At 44.5% G+C, this 26,271-nt stretch overlaps 1 protein-coding gene across 6 annotated transcripts in view; it reads right to left on the bottom strand.

Moving 5' to 3' along the window:
* The window catches only part of Ccdc30 (coiled-coil domain containing 30), an 87,148-nt gene that overhangs the window by 46,920 nt on the left and 13,957 nt on the right, over positions 1–26,271 (bottom strand). The window contains exons 3-7 of one of the 6 annotated variants that reach the window (XM_085839020.1): positions 24,907–25,060; positions 22,135–22,206; positions 17,712–17,827; positions 7,045–7,179; positions 2,962–3,125 (exon numbers count right to left, since the gene is read on the bottom strand). In XM_085839020.1, coding sequence (XP_085695146.1) covers positions 2,962–3,125; positions 7,045–7,179; positions 17,712–17,827; positions 22,135–22,206; positions 24,907–25,060 — 641 coding nt within the window. Of the gene's footprint in view, positions 1–2,961; positions 3,126–7,044; positions 7,180–8,719; positions 8,846–10,769; positions 10,870–13,313; positions 13,523–17,711; positions 17,828–22,134; positions 22,207–24,906; positions 25,061–26,271 lie in introns of those variants that run through there. The other 5 variants (XM_085839022.1, XM_085839023.1, XM_021159852.3 and 2 more) reach the window with 5 other exon arrangements.

The raw sequence follows: 26,271 nt of genomic DNA, 5'->3' as shown, positions 1-26,271 counted from the left end.
GGTGGACAGACACTGGAAATCTGAACTTAGGTCCTCACGCTTGCTTGGCAAGACCTTCGCTGCCTGAGCCATCTCCCCAGCCACCTCTTACATTATCCTTAAGCTTCTTCTCATACTCCAGCTACTGACTACTCTAACTTCTTTATCCTGATTATAATCACTAATCCCCAAATCCTGCTTAATTTTTAATATGCTTTGCACATACAAGGCAGAGTGATTTTCATAAAGCATGAACCAGTTGTTTTGCCCAGGTTGCTAAACTCTATAGGAGGTTTTTTTTTTTAATTTTTATTTTGTTTATTTATTTATTTATTTTGGTTTTTCGAGACAGGGTTTCTCTGTGTAGCCCTGGCTGTCCTGGCACTCACTTTGTAGACCAGGCTGGCCTCGAACTCAGAAATCCGCCTGCCTCTGCCTCCCGAGTGCTGGGACTAAAGGCGTGCGCCACCACGCCCGGCTTTAAATTTTTATTGTGTAAGCTCCTAATGAGGGTTGTGGACACAGCACAGCTTGTAAAGCCCCATGATTAATCCCAATATGGCAAACAAACACCTCCCTGATATAGGCATTGCATGGACCTGCATGTTCAGGATCCTGCCTATATCTTATCCTCATTGCTCCCCTTCCCTATCTCACACAAACATATGCCCCTTGAACAACACATTCTGCCTCTCCCTCCCCCATCTCTCTTTGCCTCTGTCTGTCTACCCACTGCCCCGCACTCCCTCCACCCCCATTTGCCCCTTGATAGACTATTGAGCCAGCAGTGCCTTGTTAAGCTGTCTTCTTCCATCAGACCACAGAGACTATAAAGTCAAACCACCCTCTGTCCAGAACACCTGCCCAGTGGACAAATGGCTAATGTTGAATGTGGTTGTGTTCCACATCTGACTGAAGTGGGGCTGTTAGAGATGGGGGAGATGGAAACACGTGGCAGACACATGGAGGGAAGATACACTGCAATCCTTCCTGTGAAGAGTTTTCTGACTGTCGCATCGCTACAGCCTCTTGCTTCATCATCTGTGGCTCACGGAGGATTAACTGACCTGCCTGTCACCTTCCATCTCCACCTAAGGAGATGCTACAACAACTTCCTTTGGAACCTGTCACACTATCCCTGGTGTATTCTAGGGTTAGGTTTTCCTGATCCCTCCAGAAAACCTAAACATGGTGATCCAGAGTCTCAGTTCCTGGCTTTTGGGCTCACTGGCAGAGACACCCGCCATCTCTCCAATATGTCCTTCCCACCCCACTTATCACCCCACCATCCCTCCAAGATGCCCCTCCCACCATGCATCTCCATTTCCTGGTTGTGAATCTTGGACTCAGAGCTTACTCTAAAGTTAAATTTTGTTTTGTTTTGGTTTTGGTTTTTTGTTTTTGTTTTTTTTTTTTTTTTTTTTTTTCGGTTTTTCGAGACAGGGTTTCTCTGTATAGCCCTGGCTGTCCTGGAACTCACTCTGTAGACCAGGCTGGCCTCGAACTCAGAAATCCACCTGCCTCTGCCTCCCAAGTGCTGGGATTAAAGGCGTGTGCCAGCACACCAGGCTGAAGTTAAATTTTTAAGAGAACACAAAAATCAGGGGCCCCAGTATCTATCTTAGAACACTGATGCAGAAATAAATTTGGTGACACCAAGGCTCAGTCTCCACAGTTCATGGATAAGGGCGTCTGTGAGATCCCAACGTAGAGCGTTTCTCCCTGGGAGGTAAAGCCCCTAAAACATTCCCCCAAGCTTGTTTTCCCTGACCTCTAAAAATACAGCCGCCGGAAAGAAGCTCTTTGTTCTCTATAGCCAGCAAAAAGTCTTTTTGTTTCTGTGCCTTACAGCCAGAGATGCAATGATTGTGGGGAGACCTAGCCAGGAGCTTGCTTGGCTCCCTGTGCCAAGGACACGGAGATAGATTCCACAGAGAAGAGCTACAACTCACTCTCCACTCCTCATGCCTTGTAATTTTACCAAGGACACCCGCCAGAGAAGAGCTGTAGCCAAACTCCTCCCAACTCCTCCCAACTCTCCTCCCAATTCCTCACTTTTCCTTTAAAGGGCCCCTACTGTAACCGCTCAGGGTCTAACTCCCCTGCCCTGCCTGGCAAAATGAGTTCATCCTCAGCTAGTTGACAATAAAGCTTCTTGCAGTTTGCATCAGGTGTGGTTTTCTCTTGAGTCATTGGGGTGCCGGCCGGCTCATCCTGGGACTGGAGCTGAGGTCTCCCCAGTTTCGGGGGTCTTACGTGTCCTTTATCTACGGAGCATGGGCGTCTACTGTTTCCTTCTCAGTGACCTTTGGCTTTTGCCCACAGAAAGTAATTTGCTGCTGTTAATGTTTTGTGCCAGATTAGAACAGATCATTTGCCCAAAGTCCCCAAGACTCCCGTAATGGATAATTGTGGTAAAAAATGTGTAAACAGAGTTAGGGAACAAGATTAAACAAGTGAGAAGAGAAAATGGTCTGAAAACTCAATGCTCAGATAAAATGTTAAATAAGGTCAGCCGAGCAGAAACTCCTTACAGCACCGCCTTGATTATGTAAAACTGCAGATGTGCGCACCCAGAAGAGAGATGGCTGAGTGTCTCTCCCCGAGGACAATGATGGGTTATTATAATCCAGCTTTACTTTTACGTGCTTCCTACACTTCGACTCAAAGCACATGGTAGCTTTCAAAGGCAAGAGGGGAAGTTTCACATGTAGCTTCAATGCCGTGTCAGGAGAAGGTGCACCCTGTCATCCCCCTGCCCTAAGTGCAGGCGGTACCACAGTCACTGCCCCATCGTTGTCTGTCCTCTTCCCATGTAATCAACATACAACTGTTTAAAAAAAAAAAGGACAAACTCTAGGAAATGCTTAAAACTATTTTTCCCCCCCAATTACATCTCTTGAAAATGAATGTCAGACTCTTGGGATAATCAGCCAATAAAACCCTCTAGTTACTGTGCTCAGTCAGATCTTCTCAAATTACCAGAGAGCCTGTCTGTCCTCACTGGGGCTCACAGCCTCCACTTCCAAAAGTGGCCCTTTAGACACCAGGTCTTCACAGACGTTTTCACTCGTCATCAAATTAGCAGTTCTGTCCCCTACAGAGCAATGTTTTAACAGTTCCAGCTCTTGTGCAAGCTTTGAGACCTGTGAAGTGAAGTGAAAAAGCAAATGCTCTATTTCGCAGACTTTTATGTACAACTGTGAAAAAGATACATTGACTCCACACGTGCTTAATTACTGCCTGGAGCTATCTAAACTGCCGCCCTATAGGAAGTCTTATTGAGATTTAGTTAAATACTTTCCAGGTGTCATATAACTTAACCCATGTTTACAGTAGACATAAGGGTGTGTAACTTCATGGTTCAACCAACCAATCAACCAACCAACCAACTAGCCAGCCAGCCAGCTAACCAACCAAACGGGTAGTCTGGTCTTTTGATGTTGGCATCTCAGATTGCTATTTATAATTCAGTTGTACCTTTAAACAGGAACAAAGAGACAAAACCCCAGTGATCTCTATGATTCCCACACACATCTGTCCCAAGTTTTGACTGAGCTTCATTGATTCATAATATTTTATTGCCTTGAGAAAATACTAGAATACTACAAGCACATTACAGAAGGGAAGTTTCTTCCAGTCTGACCCTGTTTATTTGAAAACAGTTGAACTTGTAAAGGTACCTTGGTGTGGTGGTTTGAATAAAAACAGTCCCCATAGGCCCATAGGGAGTGGCACTATTAGGAGGCGTGGCCTTGTTGGAGGAAGTGTGTCACTGGGGGGTGGGTTTTGAGGTCTCAGATGCTCAAGCCAGGCCTAGTAGCTCACTGACTTCCTGCTCTCTATGGATCAAGATGTAAAACTCTCAGCTCCTTCTTCAGCACCATGCCTGCCTGCCTGCCTGCCTGCCTGCCTGCCTGCCTGCCTGCCACATGCTTCCCTCCATGATGATAATGGGCTAAACCTCTGAAACTCTAGGCCAGCCTCAATGAGATGTTTTCCTTTATAAGTGTTGATACGGTCATGGTGTCTCTTCATAGCAATAAAACCCTTACGAAAACACTTGTCAACTATAACAGCCCCAAATGTCAGGCTCAGTGTCTGAGTAGAAGTGAGACTCCGTATAAGCATGCCAGGAGAATCTGTTGCATGCAGGTGTCTGGAGGCATACTGCATTATGGGATCTGGCAATATAGTCACTTTTGTTTGTTTGCTTTCAGAAGATTTTGTAGATTTGCCATCCTTAAAGGTTACTTGTTTTTATGTATTATGGAACTAAAGCATATCTCCTTTGAGGAGTAGAGAGGTTGGTTGGGAAACAGTTCTACAAATAGAAGATAATTCCCATCACAGGACTGAATTAAAACAAACTGTCTGAATGGAGAGTTCCTACAGTAACTGTGCTTGATCCCAGGGCCCATGGGATTCATCCAAAACTTGGTTTCAATCGACTTTAGGAGATTCCTTTGGTCTCCAAAGACTTTTCCTCTCAAGAGAAACTACGGCGAGCATTATAAACTACACTCCACATTATCTCTGTCATTTTCCATTGAAGACGGGTCTTGAACTGGCCTTGGAAGACGGGAGGCTGTGAGTGGCATATCTGAATGGTAGGGACCGTGTGGTAAAAGACAACTGACTTGAGTTGCTCTGTAGAGGGAGGAGGCAACGAAATGAGGAGCTGAAGAAACAGGGGTGCAGGTAGTGGTGGAAAATCTTCAAAGGCATTTTAAAAGTAGATTTGCATTATTTTTGAAAGCAGGAAAAAGATTCCAAGCTGCTGCTTAGTTTCTGATTTTTACAGTTATTCTGCAAATGCAAGCATCACACCATGATAATAAATGCCAGTTTTTAAAGAAGAGCAGACAGTAGAGACTGGACTGAATGCTCTAGCAAATTCAAAGTAACAAACACCAAGCATTTTTTCAGGTCTTCTGAATCCACTACAACCAACAGAGTTGGAATGTCTCTTAAGCAGGTGGAAGCTTTCCTCTTTTAAAAAAAAAAAATCGGGGCTGGTGAGATGGCTCAGCAGGTAAGAGCACCCGACTGCTCTTCCAAAGGTCCTTAGTTCAAATCCCAGCAACCACATGGTGGCTCACAACCATCCGTAACAAGATCTGACTCCCTCTTCTGGTGTGTCTGAAGACAGCTACAGTGTACTTACATGTAATAAATAAATAAATCTTTAAAAAAAAAATCGATCAATCAGTCAATCAATCAATCAATCAACAGGGTTTCTCTGTGTATCAATCCTAGCTGTTTTGGAACTCAGTTTGTAGACCTCATCTCATAGAGATCCAATTATCTCTGCCTTCTAAGTGCTGGGATTAAAGGAGTATACCACCATGCCTAGCTAAATTTTATCTTTTTAAAACTCTCTGTGTGTGTGTGTGTGTATGTGCGTGCGTGTGTGTGCACTGTGTCCAGAAAAGGAAGTTATATCCCCTGGAGCTGGAATACAGGCAGTTGTGAGCTGCTCAACGTAAGCCTGGGATCTGAACTGGGGTCCGGCTCCGACACCGAAGATCTGCACTTTATCATGAATGCCCATTGGCCCTTCCAGGACCTTCCAGGCGTGGGAAAGGGCCAGCTTGCGTTTGGTCTTCGTGATAATAGTTCAGTCTAATCACGGACAGAAAGACCACAGGCTGAGAAGCTCCACATAATTTGGCAGCAGTTCAATCAATCACCCAGGGCCCCTGAGCTCCTGGTATAAATTGATGGCCTGCACGATCACACCTGTTTCTGCTACAAATTTCTGTGACAGGTACGTCACAGAACAAGAACAAAACAAAATGTCTTCAAAATCAGCAGCTGGGGCTGGCGAGATGGCTCAGTGGGTAAGAGCACCCGACTGCTCTTCCGAAGGTCCAGAGTTCAAATCCCAGCAACCACATGGTGGCTCACAACCATCTGCAACGAGATCTGGCGCCCTCTTCTGGAGTGTCTGAAGACAGCTACAGTGTACTTACATATAATAAATAAATCTTAAAAAAAAAAATCAGCAGCTTTGGCAAATCCATATAGAGAGCTCCCCTTCTGCTGAGCAGGTGGTGCCTCTGAGTCTCGAGCACCCTGTGTTCTGAAGAGAAGCCTGAGGGTGGGTCAAGATGTAAAGGCTCAAAACAAAACCTTTTCATGAACAATACTGATGGACAAGAACGGAGCATCCCAGAGAAGCCATCCAGGAGATGGTTATCCTTGTGAAGGGAAACTCGATTAACTTTACAGAGGAGAGCTATGACAGAGAGCAGCTCCACCAAGCCAAGATTAACACAGCAGCTGTGACACCATAGCTGAAGACTTCCAATACAATGTGTCAGCAAGGAAAGATGTCATTTCAGTAAGGCTCCTGTTAAAGCTGCCAAACTAAGAAACACTTCTTCAAAAACCTCACAGACAGATCACTGAAGCAGACAGATTTAGGGACTTAAAACACATTATGTGACCTTATAGTCACATAATGTGACTATCTTATCTTATTATATGACTATATTATCTTATCTTATTATATTATCTTATGACTATATTCCTTATCTTGGTTTAGAAATGGTTTTGAGTTGTTATTCTCCTCTTCTCATCATCCCCTCCACCATTAGCCCCTCCCTTCCCCCTTGGTCCTCCTTCTCCTCCTCCCTCTCCTCCCCCCCCCCCCCACTCCTCGCTTTAGCTAAGGAGGAGGACTGCCTGTTCAGCTGCTGATGACCTACCTTACTAACAAGGTCACACAGACCACAGCTACTTGTAGACCGTGCCCCACGCATCTCCCTGTCTTTTGGACCTTTCCCTCCCTGCATTTCATGCTGTAACCCATCCTCTGGAAGTTCAGTTGGTAGGACGCTGACTTAAGGTTAGACTCTAACAGGAGGACCCCGAAGGCCAAGTGCTGGTTGAAGGGGGAATGCCTGCCCTGACTAGTAACCGCGTTATACGTCACTTCATTGTATGCTAGTAAAAAACCTCTGGTTTCTAAATCTGCTACTTAAAAGTTTCCCTTTACTCTATCTACATACAAGGCATGTTAAATATTGAACACTCAAATAATCAATAATTCAATCTCACCTTGGCTTCTAATTCAGAATTCTCTCTCAGTAGCAGGTTATAAGCTACTAAAAATTGCTCTCTGCCCTCAGCCTTTGGAAGACTCTGAATTTCCTTATAAAGGCACAGGAGTTCTGACTTTGATTTTTGGAATTCCTGTTTAAGAGATAAGAAATTTTTGTGATCAAATTTTTTTAATTAAAAAATTGTTTTAAATAAAAAAATGTAAAAAAAATAAATTTTAAAAGATTTATTTATTTTTTTTATATGTAAGTACACTATAGCTGCCTTCAGACACTTCAGAAGAGGGTGTCAGATCTCATTATGGATGGTTGTAAGTCACCATGTGGTTGCTGGGATTTGAACTCAGGACCTTCGGAAGAGCAGTTGGTGCTCTTAACCGCTGAGCCATCTCTCCAGCCCTCAATTTTTTTTTAAAGGAAGAAACGAAGCTATTTTGTAGGATAAATCAAGTCTATTTTCCTGTAAAGGAATAAAATGTTTAAAAAGGGTTCTTGAAATAGTCCTAACAAATTGTTCAATTTTAGACGTTAACCAAATGCTTCCTTCTTAGAGTTTCCCTTTTCGGCTGGAAAGACTGGGTGTCTACAGTCATTCCTACTTCAAGCAAAGCTTGTATAAACATAAGATCTTCATCAGCTCCTGCATTAAATATTTATTTGCCTGGAAAATATAAGGCTGGCAAGATGGCTCAGCGGGTGTTCAAGCTTGCCATGCAAACCTGTTGACCTAAATCTGATCCCTGGCATCGGGATAAAGGTGAAAGGACAGAACTAGCTTCAGGGACTGTTGTCTGGCCTCAACACCTGCCCATAGATCCTGGTGGTGTCCGACAATGTATGTGTGTTCAGTGACTCATGGACCAGCATTTCCTCTAATCCTGAGTATCTGTGTCTACCCAGTTCATATTTAGCTATATATTTCCCTCACGCTTTCACACAGATCACATAGATAAGCAGTGTTTGATGGACAGACGATGAGGGAATGACAGGTGGCAGTACCCAAGAGCCAAGAGGTCACAGGACATTTACTCTACGAGAGGGGCTATTTGATGTCCTCTGAAAGCCTTGGAGTTAAATGGAAGGTGGGGGTGGCACAGTAAAAAGGCAGCAAGGGGTAGGGGGGTACCTAATTCCAACCTAATTAAGGACAGAAGGGTGGGACCCTAGCCTTTCCAGCCTCCAGGACTGTAAGGACGTCAATTTCCATTGTTTAAGCCACCCTGCCAATGGTATTGAATTAGAGTGCCTCAAGCTAAGTTATATTTTTATTGTGTGATGTGGCCCATGCATGAGAGTGTAGTATGGATGTGTGGAGCAGGGATGTGTGGAGCAGGACACTGGATGTTTTCCTCTGTGGCTCTGTCTGTTCTTTTGAGATGGGGTCTCTCGCTGATGAATGGGAAGCTGTGGTTTCTGCTGGGCTGCCTGGCCAGTGAGCTCTTTTGATCTTGTCTCAGTCCCTCGGTGCTGAAGTTAATAGCCCGCTGAGACACACCTAACTTTTTATGTGATGCCGGACATCCAATCTCAGGTCCTTACACTTGCATAGCAAGCGGTCTTACCCACTGAGCTGTCTCCCCAAGGCCACAATGTGTCTCAAAATAGAAACAAATGATCATGTCAAACCCCTGAACTGGAAAACCAGAAAGAACCAGCACCCAGGAGTGTGATACCTCACTATTCACTTGCAAGGACTTCTGAATAGCAGTGAAAGCTGACATCAGGTGCTGTCTCTTCTCCCTCTCTTCTGACAAGTCACTCTCCAACACTTTAATATTTTCTTGGCCCATTTTCAATATCTGTAAAAGTCATTTCCCATGATTCACTTTGTTAACTATTGTATAATAGGCACTATTACCTGTAAAATTTAATAGTAACTTCCAGCTTAACTTAATGATAGAGTCATGTGGGATATGGAAGCTTAGGAAAACCAGTTCCCAGGGCACATTTTTCCCTCCAGGTTGGTAGATGTAACTGCCAACGTGTAGTGAGCCTGCGGCATAGCCACCGTGGTAGGCATAATATGTGGTTGTGAAGACATGTTAATAGCGTACTAAATATATTTAAATTGTATTATTTGTTTAGTGGGAGGGAGAACACACACATCACTCTGTGTGTGTGTGTGTGTGTGTGTGTGTGTGTGTGGTGTACAGTCAGAGGACAGTTTGTAAGAGTTAGTTTTTGCCTCCACCATGTGGGTTCCGGGAGTCAAACTCGGGTTGTCAGGCTTGTCAACTTACCCTCTAATACAGTGATCCTCAACCTGTGAGTCGACCCCTTCGGGTCTTGAATGACTCTTTCACAGGGGTCGCCTAAGACCATCCTGCCTATCAGAGGTTTACATGACCATTCATAACAGTAGCAAAATTACAGATATGAAGTAGCAACAAAAATAATTTTATGTTTATGATCACTACAACCCGAGGAACTGTATTAAAGGGTTGTGGCGTTAGGAAGGTTGAAAACCGTTGCTCTAGCCATTTCCCCAGGCCCCAGATGCAAGGTATTGATGGAATCTTCCCAAATGAAATGCTGATGGTAGTTAGGGTATTGGCCGCCATTTACCGAGGGACATTTACATGGTGTCCTGCACCAGACACTATGGTGAAGACTTTACATGAATGAGCTCATGCTGTTTCTGAAGGACCACTATGGGGTAGGAGTGTAACTGTTATCACAGTTTCCCCTCAGCAGGAGATGAGTGACTCTCAGATGTTATTTCCCAAGGAGACAGTTATTGCTGACTTTTACTCCCACATCTCCCTAACAAGTGTTGTGGGTGGCTTGAATATGCGTGGCCCAGGGGGTGGCACTACTAGGAGGCATGGACCTGTTGGAATATGTGTGTCACTGTGGGAGTGGGCTTTAAGACCTTCATCCTAGCTGCCTGGAAGTCAGTATTCTGCTAGTAACCCCCAGATGAAGATGGAGAACTCTCAGCTCCTCCTGCACCATGCCTGCCTTGCTTCTGCCTTGATAATGGACTGAACCTTTGAACCTGTAAGCCAGCCCCAATTAAATGTTGTCCTTATCAGAGTCACCTTGGTCATGGTGTCTGTGCACAGCAGTGAAACCCTAACGAAGACAAGTGCTTACCTTAAATATCCATTCTGTACAGCCACATCCATGTACATCTTTTAGTTGTGTAATAAAACCTGCTAGAGAGTCCACCTAAAACTATTATGTGCCTTAGTGAACATAGAGTAATCGTCATGCAATGCTCTGTGGAGAGAAATGGCTACCAAGAGTGAGCACACCTGGTCGGGCAGAGCCACACTGCCTGTTTTATCATCAGTGGTGTAAGAGCTGGTCATGTCATTATTCTTAGCCTCAGTTTCCCCAGATGAAAATCAGGGACAGTGGTCCCTGGACATAAATAGAATGCTCAGAGACAATACGTTATATTGTTCTAAACCTGTCTAAATGAAGCCATAAGCTTAGTCATCCTCATGGTTTCCACAAGCCTTGCCCACTTCTCCAGGGTGGCTTTCTGTAAACTCATTACAGCGAGCTGGAGAAGGGCCATTCCCAGAGGTGCACTTTCTCCCTCTGCCTGTCTTCAGTATTCTGAGCATTCTTATGTGGTTTGCCTCACACGTATCAGGGAATGTGGCTGAAGAATTATCTGTTCGAGCTGGATGTGGGAGGCAGGAGCAGGAGGGTAGCTTGCCTGGCTGAAACCTGTCTCAGAGCAAAGTCTCATCTTTTATTTTCATTTCTTACCTCATTAAAATCTTGTACTTTAATTGTCTCTTGGTCTTTCATTCTGCTGTCTCTTCAGTCCTCCTGGTTTAATGGTTAACTCAGGCTCTAAGATGGAAATCTCAATCCACATAAGTCACCAGTTAAAAAACCATATAAGTGCTACTAAAATATCTGTAAAATAAGCTATGCTTGTTTAACTTAATTTAAAAAATGATCTCTCTCTCTCTCTCTCTCTCTCTCTCTCTCTGTGTGTGTGTGTGTGTGTGTGTGTATGCACAGTATATGTGGCCACACTTGTAATGGCTCCCATGTGGAGGACAGAGGACAACTTTTGTGGAGTCTTTTTTCTCCCTCTCCTTTTATGTGGTTCCAGAGATTGAACTCAGGTCTCCAAGCTTGTATGGCAAGCAAGCACCTTTATGCACTGATCCATCTTGCCACACCCCCAAATAGACTACATTTCTTTTCTTTTAAAAGATATATGTATTCTCTCTTTATGTGTATGAGTGTTTGCCTTTATATATGTACATGCACCACATGGTTGCAGTGCCCTGGTGGCCAGAAGAGGGCAGAAGATCGCCTGGAACCTGAATTACAGATGGTTGTGAACTGCTATGTGAGTACCGGGAATCCAGCCTGGGTCTTCTACAGGAGGAGTGAGCACTGCTGAGCCGTCTCTCCAGGCCCCAAGCTACATTTCTTAGTTATCTTTTTCTGAGGCAAACCCCAAGAAATATCTTCCAACAAGTTTTACCTTCTTTCTCAGGTTAGACCAACTGTTCTCTCTTATAGCTCATTATAATTATGGGCTGACTTCTTATGGGTTTGGGTGTTTGCTATCTGGCAGTGAGCCAAAGGGGACAAGCATTAGAAAAGAGCTCCAGAGCCGGGCGTGGTGGCGCACGCCTTTAATCCCAGCACTCGGGAGGCAGAGGCAGGCGGATTTCTGAGTTCGAGGCCAGCCTGGTCTACAAAGTGAGTGCCAGGACAGCCAGGGCTACACAGAGAAACCCTGTCTCGAAAAACCAAAAAAAAAAAAAAGAAAAGAGCTCCAGCATCCTGTTGCTTTAACCGAGTTACTATTTATAGTCCTCATGTTCAAGGTCCAGAACACAGGAATAGCAATCTCAAACTGATGAGGTAGAAAGGAGGCGGGATGCTGCTTAGAAAGCAGACACAAAGACTCAAAGGTGAGTTAGAATTCCTCCTGGCAGCAGCTGGACAGAGCCCTGAGAGTTGTGTCAACTTATAGCATGGTCCAGGGATAGGATATATATCCAGCAAGGATATAGTTTTCCCTTAAAGCATCATCTCCTTGCCACTATCAACATCTGTCCTAGTGAACACTTTTGCACATCCAGACAGACACTCTGACGCATCCAACACTCAATGAAGCAGTTCCTCAGCCAGGCGTGCACGCACCTGATGCTTTACTATAAAGCAGGAGAGACAGACACCTCAACTCTTAAAGCTAAGGACACCCTACATTTTTCTTCATTTTCTTACTATGAGAGCACCATTCCGCACAAGACACTGCCAATGGACATGCTAATGTGGATGGGGGGAAGGGGCCTCAACCCTAGAGAAAGACCCAAAGGCAACCAGGAATGCTGGGAGCAAGAGACAGTCTTCCCAGGGGAGAGCCACCACTGGTTATCAAATACCAAGTGGGCAGCCCTGAAGATACACAAATGCCAGTAACATTATCCAGGCTGAGCAGGATGCAGTTATCTATCTATCTATCTATCTATCTACCCATCTATATATCCATGTGTGTATATATTTATGAAACAACAATTTAAAAAGAGGCCATGAATATGAAAGAAAGCCTAGCGGTGGAAGGGTTGTACATGGGAGGCAGAAGAAGAAAATTATATAATTAAAAAATATATATATATATGGCTGGGCATGGTGGCACACCTCCACAACTCAGGAGGCAGAGGCAGGTGGATCTCTGAGTTGGAGGCCAGCCTGGACTACAAAGTGAGTTTAGTCAGGGCTATACAGAAAATTCCTGTCTTAAAAACAAGCAAACAAACAAACAAAATGAAACAAAAATTTAAACAACTACAAACAAAAAAAAAGTCATATACTTTAACTTTCATTTGAGAGTCTCACCATGTATCTTTGGCTGTCTGATCTCACCACGCAGACCAAGCTGGCTTTTAACTCACAGAGATCTGCTTGCCTCTGATTCCCAAATGCCAGGATTAAAGATGTGTGCCATCACAAATGGCTATTTTAAAGATAGGTTTAAAAAAATGTTTAAGATAGCTTCTTCAACTAGTATATTTGAAAACTGCAAAAAAATTTTGAAATGTATACTTTACCGCAACCTGATTCAACACAGCTTATTTTATATTTGAAAGATAATATATCTGAAGGCATTTGAATAAATTCTATAAGCATGTGTTAAAATTTACCATAACTTACGGCACAGTGGGTGCAGTTATGCATCTGGGCAATTTACACACTTCAAGTTTAAAGCTAGAAATGGATGTGCATGATGTGGGGCAGTCGGGGCTATAGAGCTCCCTGGTGGCTAACAGGAGCTCACCTCACCTGTCAGTCAGCAGCGATGGATTGAAGAGGAAAGCCAGTGGGGCTTGTTGCAGGTTGCCTCCTTCACAAGGGCCAGCTGCCAAGGACTTTGAGAAACAGTTAAACAGCTCAGAACGTGACACTGTCAGAGTTCTGTCTGGAAGGCAGAGCTCCCGAAACCCTCTGAACTTAACTGTGCTTCCTGGGCACAGATTGACAGTCAGTCTCTCTGATGTCACCTCTCCCAGTCACAGATGGCTGAGGGCATCATAGAGGATGAAACAGCCCACTCACCAATGGGGAGCCGTTTCTGTACACATCACTGGGCATGCTATGACCTCGACAGGTCTCTCTATAAATTCCCTATATTTATAGGGAATTATCTGTAAGTCTCCACCAGAGTTGGCTGTGGTGGAAAGTGAACTCTAGGGCCAGATAAGTCTGTATCAGACTCCTGGCTAACTCCTGCTTTGCTCAAATCCCCTAAAGCTCTCTATGCGGTGGGAATACTGGTGTCTGCTTTGAGGAAGTCTGCCCCAAGGATCATGAGAGCTGCTCTTGCCATGGCTACTGTTATCCCTGACAAATAGCTCACATTTCTCCTTTTCCAAAAGAAAATGTTCCATGTTTCTATTCTGTGTCTGGGGGTATAGTTTGTGCATGCCACTACCTGTGGAGATCAGAGAAACTTGTGGAAATCGGTTCTCTCCTTCCACCCAGTGGGTCCTGAGGATCAAACCAGGTCTTTAGCTTGGTAGCAAGTGTTTTTACCTACTGAGCCATCTCGCTCTTCCGCCCCCTGCCTCCCCCCCCACCCCGCAATCTTATTTTAAAGCATTTTCTCCGAGAACACACAGAGAGAGAGAGAGAGAGAGAGAGAGAGAGAGAGAGTAGCCAATTTATTGATTTGCCAGATGTCACTAAGACGTTACCACGTCTAGATGTCTGATAAAAGACGTTTTCTATATAATTTTTCCTTTTAGAACCAAAGAATGGGGCTAGAGAGATGGCTCAGTGGTTAAGAGCACTGACTGTTCTTCCAGAGGTCCTGAGTTCAAATCCCAGCAACCACATGGTGGCTCACAACCATCTGTAATGGAATCTGATGCCCTCTTCTGGTGTGTGTGAAGACAGCTACAGTGTACTCACATACATTAAATAAATAAATCTTTAAAAAAAAAAAAGAACCAAAGAATGTTTTTATTTTCAAGGGAATTCTTCAGGGAGAGGCTGCTACAGGGCACCCAGAAGTGAAGGTTGCTGGGATTGGTGTAGAGGGGAAGCAGGAGCTTTGCCTCTGTGTAGCACTAAGGACCACAGCAACAGGGTTTTCAAGATTTGGGGCTCTGTTGTTAGGAGGCTGGGCCATGACACCATCCATGACTTTTACCGTTATGAATTTGTAGCCTGATTTCCTGAGCCGGGTGAACAATTCCTGCCTTTTTAGGATTTCTGTTAGGAGTAATGGTAGTGCATAGCTATAATTCCAGCTTTCTGGATATCCAGGCAGAAGGCTAGAAAATCCGGGGCCAGTTTAGGCTACACAGAGAGACTCTGTCACAAACAAACAAGCAAACAAACAGCTACATAATCGGACAAGACAAGAAAACTCCATGATTCATGCAAATCGCCAATAGAGGCCATATTGGATTCCATCACAAAGTTCTTGTACTCTTCATAAAGCCCTGGTAAGAGAACAATGAGTCAGAGAGTTGACTGCACTGTACTGAGGACCAGAGTTCGGATCCCAGTGCCCTTATAATGAGCGAGAAGTTCCACACATCCCTGTAATCTCAGCTCTGAGGGGTCAGAGACAGAGGCATCACAGAGGCTCGGGCCTCCTAGCCCAGCCAAGAAAACAGTGGCTCTAAGCTCAGGGAGAGACCCTGCCTCAAAGGAATCAGAGAGACAGAGAAGACATGTGGCCTCCTTCCGGTCTCTACGTTTGCGTAGTCACATACATCTGGCAGGCAAATGTGTGCATACACTCACACAAACATACACGCATTAAATAAGTACATTAAATAAATAAATATCTTATAAGAAAATGGGGACTAGCTTAGTGGCTGAGAGTACTTGTCCAAGGCTACACAGAGAAGCCTTGTCGTGAAGAACCAAAATCAAAAGCCAAAAACCAAAACCAAAACCAAACCAAACAAAAAAACATCCAAAAAGTAACTTAGGGAGGAACAGGTTATTTTGCCTATACTTCCAGTACCACGGAGGGAAGTCACAGTAAGAACTCAAGGCAGGAACCTGGAGGCAGGAGCTGATGCAGAAGCCATGGAGGACTGCTGCTTACTGGCCCTCTGCCTGCTTGCTCATAGCACCCAGGATCACCAGCCCAGGATTGGCATTGCCCACAGTGCTAGGTTCCAGAACCGGGTCAAGTAATTGAGGTACGTATTTAACACACCAAAAGGAGACCTGGCCTCCAGGTTCTCCCAGCACCCCTCAGTTCCTACCTATTACCAGATATGGCTGTCATTTTCTGCCCTCTACCCAGAACTTTCCAGCCTAGGGGCTGGACTTCTCCTCTCCCAGAAGGTCCTCTCGATATAATCCAGACATTTTGGTTCTCCTCCCCCTCCCACGTCTCTCCCTCCCCATGGCGACTTCCCTGGTTCATTCCCTAGGACCAGTAAACTTGCCTGGAGCTTGCTTCCCAAAGAACCTGCCTTTCTATGCTTTAATCTGGCTTGAATTGACTCGAATTGACTCATTTCCCCAGCAGAGAATAACTTATCACCAGTAAACTGGCCATTCTACTTCAATCATCAATCAGGCGAATGTAGCACAGGCTTGCCCACAGGTGAGGGCACTTGCCCCATTGAGGATCCATCTTCTATTGCAAGATATTTGATCACATTGTGAACCCTGAGATTGTGCTAATTACTGGAAAAACCTGTTTTTAGTTGTGGTGTGGTTCAGCCATAGGTCAAGAGGCAGAGCAAGCAACCAGTTGACAGGAAATGAACATAGGAATATTAAGAAAAAAAAAAAAACACAGAGCATAAGAGGGAGTCAGGACTGATAGACACACAGGAAGTAGAAGGGAGGGGCATTAAATTTGAAGGAGGTTTTTTGAAGGAGGGGCATTCAAGGTGGGATGTCACCTGAAAAGGAAGGTCAGCTGGGTGCTTTCTTGCCTCTCTGAGCTAGCAGGCTTTCACCCCTGCATCTGGCTCCTGAGTGTTCACTAGTAAAATCTAAGGACTGAGGTTTTGTTAAAAAAACAACAACAATCTTCCAAAATGACTCTAGGTCGACATGCAACAAGACAGCACGGGTGGCAAAGCACAGCTCTAGTCTCATCAATGTGACATTCCTTTTCTGTGGTCTTAATAAGAATTATTAGCCGGGCGTGGTGGCGCACGCCTTTAATCCCAGCACTCGGGAGGCAGAGGCAGGCGGATTTCTGAGTTCGAGGCCAGCCTGGTCTACAAAGTGAGTTCCAGGACAGCCAGGGCTACACAGAGAAACCCTGTCTCGAAAAAAAACCAAAAAAAAAAAAAAAAAAAAAAAAAAAAAAAGAATTATCCCAATGCGTGCTTGTTAATTATTAAAACCAAGTTTCTTGAGCACTTAACACTGTATCCGACACTAGAAAACTGGCTTTGAAACCAATAGAATCTGAAGCTGAAGAAACACGACATCCGAAAGTAAGTATGTATGTATTAAAAGTGGATAAACCGCCAAGAAGAAATGGTTTTAAAAGAATATAACTGTGCTGGGCGTGGCGGCACACGCCTTTAATCCCAGCACTCGGGAGGCAGAGGCAGGCGGATTTCTGAGTTCGAGGCCAGTCTGGTCTACAAAGTGAGTTCCAGGACAGCCAGGGCTATACAGAGAAACCCTGTCTTAGAAAAACCAAATATATATATATATATATATATATATATATATATATATATATCTGTGAATGTAATGTAACTAAGTAATCACAAAATTTTACAAAATAACTCTATGCTGTTACCAAAATCCTCCATTTAGGGACTGGAGAGATAGCTCAACAGCTAAGAACACTTGCCGCTCTGCCAGAGGCTCTGCATTCAGTTGCCAGCACCCACGTGGCAGTTATAATGACATTTTTTTCTGACCTCCTTAGGCCTACATGCACCTGGTGCATACATATACATGCAGGCAGGCAAAACATCCTTACACATAAAAAATGGCAGCAAAAATAAACAAATCCCACAAGTATACAACAGCAACAACGTTGCTGTTCAGGGCAAGTCCCGAAAGTTAACACTGGCAGGTGTGTCCAGGTTAAAGCTCATCACCTCTGTATCCTGACATGCAACAATTGTCAGAATCAGTTCTCAAGGACCAACTTAGACAACGGGTAGCCATGGGGCTCACACTGCTGGCTGCTATTGGATACACAGCAAGTAAGTTCCAGGACTAAAGCACACTGACCATTTCTCCCAGCACCTTTTTCTCCGAGTCAAGCGATCGAACCCGGTTTCTTAATGCCAGAATTTCCTCGTCCAGCCTCTGGTTATGTTCCTTTGCTCTCTGTAGGTCAGTTGTACCTAAATAGAGAAGAAGGCAAGATATTCCTCTGGGCCAATCTTACTTTGGGAGGCACTGGCTCCAAGCGCTCATGAGTACCATTCTCTTCTGTTATGTGGCTTGCTGCACAGGACAGCCACCAAGAGAGTGCTCTACTCACCTGTAACAGAATAGAGGCTTTGTATTTCTCACACAAGCCTAATAAGCTTTTTGAGTATAAAGTTTCCAACAATACAGGTTCTTCTAGAAACATGAAATTTTCTTTATTTTGTGTGTACTTGTGTGTGTGTGTACTGGCTAGTTTTGTGTGTCAACTTGACCCAAACTGGAGTTATCACAGAGAAAAGAGCCTCCCTTGAGGAAATGCTCCCATGAGATCCAGCTGTAAGACATTTTCTCAATTAGTGATCAAGGGTGGGAGGGCCCCTTGTGGATGGTGCCATCCCTGGGCAAGCCAGTAAGTAACATCCTTCCATGGCCTCTGTATCAGCTCCTGCTTCCTGACCTGCTTGAGTTCCAGTCCTGACTTCCTTTGGTAATGAACAACAATGTGGAAGTGTAAGCTGAATAAACCCTTTCCTTCCCAGCTTGCTTCTTGGTCGTGATGTTTTGAGCAGGAATACCCTGACTAGGACAAGGTGTGTATGTGTGTGTGAGAGTGTGATCTCTGTGTGTGTGTGTATGTGTGTGTGGTGTGCAAGAGTGTGGTGTGTAAGTGTGTGTGTGTGTGTGTGTGTATGTGTGTGTGCATGCATGTCAGAGGACAACTTGCTGGTGTAAGTTTTCCCCTTCAACAGTATATGTCCAGGGAACTGAACTCAGGTCATCAGGCTTGGTGGCATTTAACCCACTGAGCCATCTCGATGTCCTAGGAGCTGAAATTTGAAAACAGCTGTGCCTAACTTTAATGACAGAAAGTTTTCTGTAGCCCTGTCTTTTAGGTACTTCAGATGCATCGAGACTCTCCACGGAGGAGTCTTACTAACAGCCTTGAGGAGTTCACTAAGCAATCACTACCCAGTCCGTCGTTGGTGAGTGGATTCAATCTGACCACCCACGAAGCTGTTTTGTATTGCTATATTCATTGGGGATACCTGAGAATACCTGACTCTGGTATACAGTAATGCTTGTCACTTACATTTTCTTAACTTTTTGGAAGTGTTTATATAAAACCTGTTGGTTAGAATTCACTTGTGAAACTGCCTGACTCTGGAACTTTCTTCATAGATTCCTAGTGACAGATTCAGCATCAGTTCTCCTGCCTCTGCCTCCTGAGTGTTTGTTTGCTTGTTTAGTGTGTGTGTGTGTGTACACACTTGCTCGCACATATGTGCACAAGCATGTGTGTGTACATGTCAGTGCAGGAGTGCACATACCACGGCACAAGTGCAAGGCAGGAGACAGCTCTTTAGGAGTCACTTGTCCCCTCCTACCTTATTCTGAGACTGGGTCTCTGCTACTATACTGTGCATGCATTGTTCCACAAGCCTCCTGACAACTTCCCTGCCTCTGCCTTTGCCTCTGCCTCTCTGCCTCTCTGCCTCTGCCTTTGCCTCTCTCTGCCTCTGCCTTGTCTCGAAACAGGATTGTTGAGATTACAGATGAGCACCACAGCACCTTGCTTTTGAACTTTTACTTGGATTTTTTGTGGCAAGCACTTTATCTGCTGAGCCATCTCCCTGGTCCCCCCCCCCCCTTCTTTTCCAAGACAGGGTTATTATGTAGCTCTGGCTGGGCTAGGCTGGCCTTGAACTCACAAAGACCTACTTGACTCTGTCTCTTGAGTGCTGGGATCAAAGGTGTACGCCACCACTCTAACTGGGTCTTTTTTTCCCCCCAGAGCTGAGGACCGAACCCAGGGCCTTGTGCAAGCTCTCCACCACTGAGCTCAATCCCTAACCCCCCTTAACTGGGTCTTAACTCTTATTTTAATAGTTCCATACTTCTGGTTCACATTTCATTCGCTTTTCTTATTCTGAATTTTTAGGTTGCTTTATACTTTGATTTCTAGGGTAAACATGAAGTAACACCAGAGTCCCTCAAGCCATTGATTTAGCCCTCAAGCCACAGACTAGCCCTTGAGCCACAAATGTGGATGTTAATTAAGGTCGAAGTCCACTATGACCAGATGGCCTCTGGGCTCCACACAATATGGGACACTCCCTTCTTTAGCAGCTTTTCTCTTTTTCCTCCAACCTAGTCTGAAGAATTCTAAGCCCTCATACTCACTTCTAACTGGGGAATGTCACGTAGCCTAAATTAGTTTATAAGGATCAATTAATTTCCTTTCTCCTGACAAAACCTGTCAACCAGCACCCGCGATTCCTGAAATGCTTCCCCATGCCAATGAGAAATTCCAGGTACCCTAAGCCCTCCGCCAAGGAGTGGCCTTTGCCCATCCTGGATGTCCCTACCTTCAGTCCCCCAAAACTTAGAAGTAAAGTTGATCTGTCAACTGACTGCGGGTCCTGGTGTGGTTTATTCACCATGGGTACCCATATGGATTCTAAACACCCTGTTCAATGTCTCCGCTCCCACTGCCCTTGCGGACTGGATCGGCCTATGATCCATAAGAGAGGGGAGACCCACACACAAATATTACTAATGTCATGTTTCCATCTTTGTCAATTCACAATATTTCCTGTTATCTCTTGTGACATTTTTCTGATGCCAGAGACTTATATGGGAGCATCTTCTCGACTTTCTAAATGTGTGGGGACATTTTAAAGTATATGCTTGTCTCTGACTTCTAGTTTAATCCTGTGTGTTGGAGATGGGACTTGTCTGAGTCTAGTTAACAGCTTGGTTTGACTCCCTTGGAGACTCTGCCTTGGCAAGTGCTTCATGAGTGTGTGTGTTCTAGTGTTTCCCCAAGTGCCAGCCAGGTCTTCTGTAGTCTTACTGACCATTCTAGTTACCTCATCTGTGGGTCACCATAAGCAGTTTTGAGTTTATAATCATATTCCTATATTTCAAAAGGAATAAAAAATAACTAATTTTAGAATTACTTAAAAAATCATGCTGTGAATTATTTTGTTGTGACCATTTTTTGTTGTTGTTGTTGTTTTTTTTTTTTTTTGCGGCTTCAGGGCTTTTTTTTTTTTTTTGATTTTTATTTATTATATGTAAGTACACTTTAGCTGTCTTCAGACATTCCAGAAGAGGGAGTCAGATCTCGTTACGGATGGTTGTGAGCCACCATGTGGTTGCTGGGATTTGAACTCCGGACCTTCGGAAGAGCAGTCGGGTGCTCTTACCCACTGAGCCATCTCACCAGCCCGTTGTTGTTTTTTGAGATGGGTTTCTCTGTGTAGCCCTGGCTGTCCTGGAACTCACTTTCTAGACCCGGCTGGCCTCGAACTCAGAAATCCACCTGCCTCTGCCTCCTGAGTGCTGGGATTAAAGGTGTGTACCACCATGCTCGGCTAAAATACTTAAATCTTGCAACTGCTGGTAGTATCATCAAATAAACATGACAGTGTCAGATCAATTCATTCAACGCCATTCCAAGGCTATCGGCTTCCCAGTGAGCACACACGAGGTGTTGCTGAATGGATTGCAAGGGTCTTCACTTCAGTGCCTCAGCACGGTCTTGGTCCTCGTGACAGGTTTTGGAATTGGACATTTAAGGATTCACATATCAGCTGTGATGTTTTTTGTAGTTAATGGTAACTTAGTTACTCTTCCAGTGACTCAGAGTCCTTATCTATGAAATAGGGGGGAAACTATCCCCTACCTGATTTGTTGGGCAGATTAAAGGTAACCATGAAAAGTTCCTGGCAGAGCAGTGGCTGCTCTGTAAGCAGCGAGTGACGTCTGTGGCAAGGGCAAGTGTGGCAGTGGCTGTAAGGGTGGTACTTGTGATTTTCATTATTGGCGATGTTTTTTTTTTTAAGAATTATTTATTATTATACATAAGTACACTGTTGCTGTCTTCAGATGCACCAGAAAAGGGTGTCAGATCTCATTATGGATGGTTGTGAGCCACCATGTGGTTGCTGGGATTTGAACTCAGGACCTCCGGGAGAGCAGTCAGTGCTCTTACTTGCTGAGCCATCTCGCCAGCCTCTATTGGCGATGTTTTATTTTGTTTATGTGTGGGTGTCTGTGTCCATGCATGCAAAGCACCCACAGAGGCCGGAAGAGGGTGTTGGATCCCCAGGAGCACGAGTTGCCCAATGTGGGGGCTGCAACCAAGCTCAGGTCCTCTGCACAGACCTTAAGTGTTAACCATGGAACCCGTCTCCAGCTCCCAACTCATATTTTACACTATACGTGTTCTTGTACGGTTTATTATTAATTATTACTATATATGCTATTGACTTACCACTTTCTTTCAATTTCATCAGATTATCTTTCAGTTTTTCTATTTCCAGTCGGGCATTCTCAAGTGCATCACCTAAAAGAAAAAAGAAAGAGAACATATGCACAAAACGTAAATGAAGGGCTGGAGAAATGGCTCAGTGGTTAGGAGCACAGGAGAAGACTCAGTGTTCCTCCAGAGGGCTCAGGGTCAGTTCCCGCAGCCCACATGGCAGTGAACTGTCTGTAAGTCCAGTCCGAGGAGATCTGACACTCCTTCTGGCCTCCTCGAGCTTTGTGCACTTGGGGCACACAGACATACACTGTAGCAGGATTTTCCCTGTTCAATTAATTTAAATATTAATATAACAAGAAGCCTGTGATTGGACAGGAAAAAGGGAGGTGGAGCTAAGAGTTGCAGAGGCAGGGAGTGACACAGAGGAGTAGGAAAAAGATAGAGGACAAACAGGAAACAGGACCATTCAGATTCCGCGTGGCTTTACATAGCCACAGGTAGATGTAATATCATATAGGGATAGAAGAATTGTGGTAACTTATCTAATCTAGGTGGGCAGCTTGTATAATTATCAATTGGCTCTGAAATGATTGTGTGGCATCTTGTGAATTGAGAATTTATCGATATATAAATCTGACTGTTTAATTATAAGCTTTTAGAGTTTTGATTTTACAGGGTAACTGGAAATTATGACAGCTAACCTTGAGGTGGGCAGTCATTGCATGAGGCTGGCATGGCAACGACCCACCAAAGGAACTTAGCAAGTCAGGTGGAGACATCTCGGGAGCTCCGGGCCAGACAGTCTGCCAAGATGAGAACACCCCACTGGGGCCATATGGCCCACTGGTGTCTGGCATATTGTGGGAACTTTACGTTCTTTTTAAATATTTCCTGCAACAATACATCATGCAAATATTTATACATAAAAATAAATACCCCCCCAAAAGCAAATGAGCTGGGCATTATGGTACAGCCCCTTAACCCCAGCATCAGGCAGATCTCTAGTTCGAGGCCAGCCTACACAGGACCTTGTCTCAAAACAACAACAACAACAACAAAAACAACAAAGAAAGAAAGAAAGAAAGAAAGAAAGAAAGAAAGAAAGAAAGAAAGAAAGAAAGGAAGAAAGGAAAAGAAAAGAAAAGAAGCAAATGGCCCATATAATGATCAAATTTCATACTTTTTTCTTCTCTTTGAAGGGTCTCTACAGAAACACAGCCTATCTGGAAGCTTTCCTGAATTCCTTTCTAGTGTTCCTACCATATCCCACATTTACTCCTAGACCTCTGATTTCAAACTTGCCATTTCCCAAGCATTCTCTATAAGACTACATGGCAGCTCAAAACTCTGTTTTTTGTAAGCACATTCTCTAAGATTCGTGCAAGAAAACTGTTCAATGACCCATTTCCCAGAATGAATCCCCACAGTTAGTGGCACATGACTGCATTTTGGAAGACCAAAGGATGTAAATACCCACGTGGTCAGAGTGAGAATTTTAATAGCAGCCCCAAGTGGAAACAGCACAAATGCACGTCAGCACAAACGGCTCACTGCGGCATCGGTGGGATACGGTCGAGGCAGTAGACTGCTACACAAAATGGTGTGAGTGAGACTAAGCAGGAGAACAAACTGAATGAATGGAGATGGCAGGCGAGACGGCCCAGAGGACAGACTAGCCTGTCTACAGCTGGAGTCTGGTGGTGGTGGTGACCCACAGGTGGAAGCAAACTTTCCAATTCCGTCACGTTGTCCTTTGTGTGTGCCTCGGTGTGTCGCCCACAATCGAAAGCGTACATAAAATAAAATTTTAATGTGATTTTCTTTTAATTTTTTATTGTTTGTGTTCAATGGTACTTATCTGCATGTCTAGCTGTGTGCAGGTGTCAGAAGCTCTGGAACTAGAGCTACAGACAGGTGTGAGCTGCCATGTGTGTGCTGGGAATTGAACTCAGGACCTCTGAAAGAACAGCCAGTGCTCTTAACCACCAGACCACTTCTCCAGCCCTTAATGTGATCTTAAAGTTTTGTTTTTTTTTTTTCATTTTTTTGAGACAGGGTCTCTCTGTATAGTCCTGTCTGGCCTGGAACTCACCATGTAGACCAGGCTGGCCTCGAACTCAGAGATTTACCTCTTCCTGCTTCTAGTCTCATAGAAATGTTACCTGCCTCTGTTCTGGGACTCACGGTCTGCACCACCATGCCCAGCCATTTAAAATTTTTTAAAATTTTGTTTTAACAATGAGGAGTTGGAAAGATGGCTCAGGATCAGTGGGTTAAGAGCTCTGGCTGCTCGTCCAGAAGACCCAAGTTCAATTTCTAGCACCCACACAGCAGCTCACTACTGTCTGTATGTAACTCTGGTTTCAAGAGATCAGATATTCTCCTCTGGCACCAGGCACACACATCATACACAGACATATAGGCAAGCAAACCACCCATGCACATAAATTAAAAATAAAATAAAGCAAACTTTTAAATAAGTGGTAATTCATGAGGTCAAAACTCAGAAATGCTATTCCAGGTCGAGTGGTGGTTAGTTCTGGTGAGGAAGACAGGTGTTAAAGGAACAAATGGGTGGCCTGGGTGCCAGGACTCCTAGTGGGAGTGGCACACAGTCCTGGGTTGTACACTTGGGACTGGCCAGGCAATCCTGTGTTTCTTGAAGACTTGGGGACACAGCAGCAACAAGTCTTTTACATGTTCACCTTTAAGTCATTTCCCCTTGGCATATCCTCTCAGATCACCCCACAGTCGGAATGGTCGTCTCAAGTCACGGCTCACCTAATGTTCTCTGTTCTCTCTCCTCCTCCCGTGGCTCCTGGGCTCCCCTGTGGATCTCCTCCAGCGAGGCCTCCAGCTTCTGTGCTATGCACTCCACATCCTTCAGGAGGCAGTCCTGAGGCACTGCAGCTTTACTCTGGTCTTCATCCTGATGCTGACAGGAAACTACAGTTAGCAATACACCAACATCAAGTACACTCCAGACACGAGGCTCCTGTCCACATCTCAAAAAACAGCAGAGAAAGGCAGCAAACAGCATTTCCACCCATGTGCGTGTCTCTGATGAAGTTGAACCAAACAGAATTGTGGGCACTTCAGGAGGGTTTTTACTTGTACAAACAATTTCACATGGTGCCACCCAACACTACCATTAGGTTTATGTGATCACAAAAAACAAATGTAAACACACTTGAGTGCCATCTGACAAAAGAGGGACAGTGCCTCTAGTGTGTATTGTCACCCCCAATATGTATTGTGCATCAAATAGTTTGCAGGATGCTTTCCTTGGATCATTACCCCGAAGTCTGTGTACTCTTTTAAAGAAGAGCTACTTGTAATATTGTAATCATGGATTAGAGTGTGCACAGCATGGATAGGTAGTGTGCACAGCCATGCAAGTGCTTAGAAGAGGCCAGAGATGTCCATTGGAGTTGGAGTTAGAGGGGGTTGTGAGCCACCCATTGTGGGTGCTGGGAACTGAACTCGGGACCTCTGCAAGAATAGAACACACTCTTAACCACAGAGCTATCTCTCTACATGCTCCCCAAGTCCCCCAAAGTATATGTACTCGTTTTGTTTGGTTTGGTTTGGTTTAGTTTGGTTCTGTGGTAGGTCTGGAACTCATGGAAATCCCACAGCCTCTTTGTCTTGGATTAAAGTCCATAATGTCTGTCCCCGCAGGATTCTTTTCACTATGGGGGGGGGGATGAAACCCAGCACATTTTGCATATTCAGGGCAAGCACTTGTCCACTGAGCTACATGCCCAGGCTTCAGTGATTTTATTTTTTTTTAGAAGATGTAATACACATTGTTGAAAATTTTGATCCATTTGATAAAGACAACCTTTATGTGACCTTTTCTCTTTCCCAACTTATTATAATGTTTGTAATATTTTAATGTATAATTTGATCCATCTTATATTATGAATCTACATATCTTTTTTTTTTTTTAGTTTTATTTTGTGTGTATAGGTGTTTTGCCTGCATATATGTATGGTCATCACATGCATGCAGAGCCCCCAGAGGCCAGAAGAGGGGAGTGAAACTCCTGGAACTGGAGTTACAGGTGGTTGTGAGTCACCATGGGAGTGCTGGGAACTGGACACAGGTCCTTTGGAAGAACAGCCAGTACTCTTAACTACTGAG

This window comes from Mus caroli, unplaced genomic scaffold (genome assembly GCF_978045245.1).
Source record: "Mus caroli unplaced genomic scaffold, Mus_caroli_1 scaffold_6, whole genome shotgun sequence".
In the NCBI taxonomy this organism is placed as follows: domain Eukaryota; kingdom Metazoa; phylum Chordata; class Mammalia; order Rodentia; family Muridae; genus Mus; species Mus caroli.
The sequence above is the reverse complement of the archived record's forward strand: the minus strand, read 5'-3'. Positions and strand labels throughout refer to the sequence as shown.